Here is a 6,174-nt window from a genome sequence, read left to right as displayed (position 1 = left end):
TCCCTTCCCGAGCACCCAGGGTGTGGGACGGGCAGCACCAGAGGGAAGGGCAGCATGTGGTGCTGCTGCAGGACTGTTCAGGGTGAGGGTGTGAAGTGTTTTGTTGGTCCTTCCCCAGCCAAGAGAAATGCAAGGCCCCAGGGAAAGATGAAGCTATAGGCTGTGCCTTTACAGCAGCACTTCACGGTGGCTCTGCTAAACCAGGAGACTGCAGAGCTGGGCTGGTGGCTCCTGGGGCTGTTTCAGAGTGAGGGTTTGTGCAGCTCATAAAATCCCTCTCCTGGTGACTGACAGCGCTACAAGGCAGCTGTTGAGGGACCAAGTGATATGGGACAAGTGCCTTCACATGAAGTTTCTAAAACGTGTAAGGTGCCTTTGCCAGCCAGCACCTGGGGCCATGCACCTGAATGCAACAGACAAGTGTTTAAGTCAGGTTTGAGGAGCTTTCTGTCTTCCTCTGCCCTAAGCTTGGCAGAGAAAGCTGCTTGGAAATCTGGCAGAGAATATATTGCCATCTGGCTGGTGTTATTTTTTTACTCTAGATTTATTTTTTTTCCCCCAGCACTGCAGAAAAGGACAGCTTTATGCACACGGGTTTGTTTCAGCCGTGTCCTGCCCAGCAGGTACCCCTGGTACCAGCAGGTGGTGTTGGGTAAAGAAGCTCACTCCGTGGTAGGCTGGAAGTCTGTCCGTGTATACTCCTGCTCCCAGGACCTGGGATGTAAGCTCCTGCCCTGTTCATTTTCATCAAAAGCTGCCATGGCCCCACAATGGGTAATGGGTCTCCAGGGTGGGCAGATGAGGCTCGCTGAGCCCTGCGCAGGGTGAGCCGGGCCTGAGCCTGTGGTCTGTGGAGATGTGTGACCACAGCCAGCCATGCTGCCAGCCCCTCAGCAGAGAGCAACTCCTCGCCTGGCTCCTTTGCACCTCTTTCCTCAGCTCACTCTTAAAACCAATCTGATCACTTGGGTTCTCCCATGTCTTCTTAGCACTGTGGCCTTCCCTGTAATGGCTGCTATAAAAGCCTTTTCCTTTGCTTCTGGTGCTTTCTCATGTGTGTCCTTCCAAATCCTGGCTGGAAAGCTCCTTCTCCTTGTTCTTTCTCCAATGTTGCCTCATCCCTCTCTGCCGCATGGGGTAGAGAAGGGGTAGAGGCCTCGCATTAGCAATGTGCTGAGCAGCCTCACCCATCCAGCCAGGTCTCGCTGGAGTCCCTATGTTCAGTTGTTTTGCAGGACTAATGATTACTCATGGATTTTAGTGCTTTGTTGAGCTGGAATAAAAGAAAGCTGCTGTTCCAAAGAGCCTTGCGTTTCTCTTATCCTTCAGCTTACATACCTGTTGTGGAAGCTCTCGTGCCTGTTTTTGCGTTAAGCCCATTTTCTCTCTCAGTAGTTCTCAAGCCCAGCCTTGGCGCTGCAGTTAAGAGCGGCCAGGACTTCGATCTGTTTGTCAATGAGGCCTCTGAATCCATAGTCTGATGTGGTTTCTTCTTGTCCCTGTTCTGTCCCCCAAGTTGTCCTGCTGCGGCTGGACGTGATGGCTCTGAGGCTGAAAGTGTCTGTGGGCATGAACGATGTGAACAGCTAATGTACGTGAATGTAGCAAAGCCCTGGCCAGCCCACACCATGCTGTGAGCACAAAAGGAGATTGTATGTGCCTGAACACACCAGGCCCTCTGTGTAGCTTACTTGTTCCACTGGAAGGAGGATAGCTGGCTTGGCTTTTCCTTCGTGCCCCATGGCAGCTCTTACTGCTGGTGTTTGCCCAGGGCTGGGGTCGCAGTTCAGTGTGGTCCAGCCATTGCCCCGGGTAGGGGACCATGGGCACTCCTCGGTCTCTGCTTCCATCTGCTGGACAGGCACTGGCTCCTGCTCTCTCCCGTTTTCCTTCAGTGCCTTGGGGATTTTATTAGCTCCTTTTAAACTGTGCTCATGTAATACTACAGATGGAAATCCCTTTCATTCATGTATGGACTGCAAGAAAATTTCAATGTTGAACCAACTCTTTTTGGCAAGACTTCTGTGCTAGAGTAAATGGCAACGAGCCTGGAGATGGGCTGAGCGCAGCGCGTTCGGTACAGCGATGTGTGGCCTCCTGCCATGCAGGCAGACCAATGTGCTGAGGGCAAAGCTTCTCTGGTTTATATTCACAAGAAAGTCAAGTATGAATGAGGGTTGCTTGGATGCCACATGAATGGCCAGTGTGGGTCAGGCCAGAGGTCCCGCCGTTGCGGTGCCATCTCCAAAAGTGATCACAGCAGATGCTAGAGGAAAGCATGTAAAAAAACTGAGCAGGGAGGACATGGTGCTTTCCTTGGACATACCTCCCTCAGCATCTGACAGTCAGGGATGTGGGAACATCTTGGGCTGGGGACTGCAGTGAGACCTTCGTATTTAACAGTCCCGGTAAATGTGTCCTTCATGAGCTTATCTGAACCTCTTGGTTTCTGAACTCTGCGGCATCTTGAGACAGTGAGTTTGTACTGTGCAAAAAGATTCTGCTTTTATTTGAGAACTGCTGCCAACAACTTTCTCTGCTAGATCATGGGAGCACCTGGAGCAGGCCTAAGAACTACTTGTACTACATGATTCCTCTGCAGTTATTTCTCCCTTCATGAGGACAACAACAAAAGTCTCCCTCAGAGTTAGACATATTTGGGAGACCTGGAAGAACAAGGTTGCTACTGTTGAGGGTCATGAACAGTCTGGTCTGCTCAAGAGTGCTCCGGTTGTTTTCATCTGACAATAGAAATTTGGCCACTGCAAAGGCATTTCCTTAACCTTCTCTTAACCTCTGCTCAGCAGTGGGCAGACATGGGTGGAAGGTTCATTTCAAGCAAAAAATCCCTGTCCCGTTCTCAAGACATTGTGCAATGCAGCCTGTAGATCTTCCTGTAAACGTTGCTTGATTTACGTGTTGGCTGTTCATCTGTGCATGTATAAGCTAAATAGCGCTCTCTCCTCCAGGTGTGTAATGACTGATTCAGTCTTTGTGCCATCAGGTGAAGGCCTGGACACAGAGGCTTGACCTCTCTTTGTGGCGGTTTACAGTATAGCATCTGGATGTTAGAATTTCTTTAACCAAGTTACTAGATTCTTTCTGAGCTGTTACAATGCCTTGGCAAAGGGTGTGTTGTGTTGCTGTTGCTCTGTTTGAGGATAGCGGTGTCTTGTTTCATCTAATTAACAAACATCCATTTAGCAACAGTCGATGAAGGTGCTGGGTTGAAACTATTTATTTTCCATGTGAAAATCCTGATATTAATTTTTATTAGGGCCAGCATGATTAGAGTAAATCTGCAAGGCACCCCTTTGTTCATTTCTTTTGCAAAAATATTGTAGTCATGTAAAAGCAAGATCTGCTTTTCTCCTCCAACTAGGCATGAGCCATTACCACACATGAGACTACCTGGAAAAGCACAGCTGGGGCATCTGGGCTCTGCATTCTGTGCTTTTTTAGGGACTTTGCAATTTGGAAGGACAGACTTTTCCTTTTATTTTTGACATTAGGTTCCCAACCAGCAGGAGGAGATGTCACCATCATCGCCGCTCCAGAGAACACCACGGTGGTGGCCGGGGAGAGCGTGGTGATGGAGTGCATGGCGGCTGCCGATCCCACCCCCTTTGTCTCCTGGATACGACAGGGTGAGTGCGAGGGACAGAATTAAGCTTTTGTTGTCAAGAGGAACCTGTGGACACTTTATTTTAAAAATTTATTAAAAGGCAGAAAAATCTGTGGGCCAGGAAGAGTGCTTGTTACATCGGCACCTAACAATGCAGGTGGTGTCGCAGTGTAGGGTGTCCTTGCTAAACTGGAATTACTAATTAAATCTAGAAGGTTACAAAGCACGCAGTTCACTTTATAGTTGTTTGACCTGTGAAACATATGAAGTTCTAGTGCCTGGATGCCTTTTGATCTAAATTAGTCATCCTCATTGTATGAGCTTGAGCAGTGAAGGTCATGAGATGGGGTCAGGTCTATGCCACTCCTCCGGGGACTCAGAGATTAGTGGGGATTCTGTGGAATCTGCCACTGCATTGAAGAAATAACTTCTATTATCTTGCAGGATTATAAAACATGATAAGATCTGTTAATCATTAGAGTGGCTGGGAGTGTTGCTGGGAGGTTTTTATTCAAAAATCTTAGTGTGGTGAGATTGGTAATGGAAGGATCGAGAAGATGCTTAGGTCTCGTCAGAGATGTACAAATGAGCCAGACTGGCATATGTTACCCAGGGCTGATAGACTAAGTCACGAGGAGGATGCTAGTGTCACTTCACCAAGTGTCACATCCGTCAGATGTGTTTCAGAGGCTCTGACTGAAGACATTCTCAGCTCAGGAGTCAAATTTACCCCAGAAAAGGCTCTTGGTCGTTTTCATAAATCCAGGTCACGATTTAAGACTCCTCTCCCCTGTAACCATTTATTGTGGTTGGTCTTCAGCCCAGACTTGTCCGTAGGCAGTGATTTTAGTGTATACAAATATTTCCTCTTCCCCACAAAAAAGGGGCAAAAAAAAAATCTCAGAGGACACAACTTTGGAAATCAAATCAACAAGTATTAAATGTTCTGGCAGAAATGTTTTTGATTTATCCTGTGAACTTCACAATTACAAATACTCAGCTTTCCCATGCTAGATAATTTATTCATTATTTTACTGAGACCTACTCATGCCCATAGTAGAGTAGATATTATGAAAGTTAACTATCAGAGTTAATTATTAGAGTTTTTTGGATGGGGGGAAGAGGAAGGGGAAGGGGGAAAGGTTGGTGAAACAGTTCCTTGCATGCTTTATTTTAAAGTGTCTGCTTGGTCCCCCTCTGCTTCCTGGTGTGGACTCTTCAAATTAGAAAGATGGATTAACTGTGGTAGCAGTTCTGTGTTATACAAGCATGTTTCTTTCCAAGACTTCATTAAGGAGCAGGCTGGGTTACTGGACAATTAGTCATGCAGGTAACACCGAGGATTGTACCTCCAGGTTGCCAGTTTGGCTCTTGCCAGCCTTGGTGGTGTCAGCTAATTGCTACCATCTGGAGTCAGATTTTCAAACCACTCCAGCACAAATGGGGTGCACAGATTTTCTCCTCCTCTGAGCGTGCAGCCATTGAACTGTGAGGCCATCTGAAGACCCCCAAAATGGATGGAGGGGGGCAGAGGATCTGATCTCAGCTGTGTTCCCTGCTGATGGTGCTAAGTAGGTGCAGCTGCTCACAGTGGAGGTGGAGAGCTTGCTTCTGTCTTGAGATACAGGCTCAGCTGAATCTGTGAGGGCAAAGGCAGGCGAATACTGAATTTTTGCTCTCTGAAGGACATTCGTTCTGCAGGTGGAGAGGGACAAGGTCTGGTGTTGCACAGGTACTGCACAAGCCAGCTGGCTCTCCCAACCCACTAACTCATGCCAAGAGCTGGCCGTGGGTTCCTGACCTCCCATCTGAGCCTTTTCTCAGCCGGACTGTGCTTGCCCATACTCTTGTCCCCAGCTCTTGGCTTTGCCTCCCCACACTCGTTCAGAGGTACCAATGCCATGGTCCCCATGTTTCTCACATCAGAGCAGTGCTGAGAATAAGCAGTGCCCAGCACCAGCCTATTGCCTTGTCCATGATATGCTGAGGAGCCTAGGGCTATTTGAAGTTGTAAAAAGATGGCTCAGCTTCTGGAAAGCCACCCTTTCCTCCTTCCCTACTCAGCAGTGCTGAGCATCTAGCCAGGAGAATGGGGAGAGGGCAGCTCATGGCCCATGTCTCTGACCCAAGCACCACAGCCCCAAGGAGAACCTGGTGTCTTCCTGATACCTTACAGGTCAGGAGCCAAGCTGGGGGTAAAGAATGAATTGGGAAGCTCAGTACATTTGGGTTCATGTCCGGGACCCAGAGGAGGGAAGAACCCCTGAGTTGTTAGTGATTCGGTGCTCTTGCTGACATGTGTATTAATGAGTGAGGGGAGGAGGTGTGTCTGTTTGTGCATGGGGGTCAGCAGGCAGATCCAGCAGCTTTTCCAAAATGTGTGTTAGCATAGCTTTCCCTTGAATGTGCTATTCCTAGGGGATCTAATTGTGGGCACGCCCTAGGCATCAGGGACTATTTTGATCCAAACCAGAACTTTTTCAGTTATTACAGGCTAAACTAAACCTTGGGCCAATGTTGGCTTGGGCTGGCTGACGCTCAGTCAAGCA

At 48.4% G+C, this 6,174-nt stretch overlaps 1 protein-coding gene across 1 annotated transcript in view; it reads left to right on the top strand.

The window, feature by feature from the left end:
- IGDCC4 (immunoglobulin superfamily, DCC subclass, member 4) overlaps positions 1–6,174 on the top strand; it is a gene marked incomplete at its 5' end in the record, with an annotated part of 61,724 nt that overhangs the window by 29,238 nt on the left and 26,312 nt on the right. Inside the window, 1 exon segment of the mRNA XM_009584209.1 lies at positions 3,513–3,647. Within this exon segment, the coding sequence (XP_009582504.1) occupies positions 3,513–3,647 (135 nt within the window).

The sequence above is a fragment of the Fulmarus glacialis genome, unplaced genomic scaffold (genome assembly GCF_000690835.1).
Source record: "Fulmarus glacialis isolate BGI_N327 unplaced genomic scaffold, ASM69083v1 scaffold19438, whole genome shotgun sequence".
Classification (NCBI taxonomy): domain Eukaryota; kingdom Metazoa; phylum Chordata; class Aves; order Procellariiformes; family Procellariidae; genus Fulmarus; species Fulmarus glacialis.
Note: the sequence above shows the minus strand (reverse complement) of the source record. Positions and strands in the feature narration are given on the sequence as shown.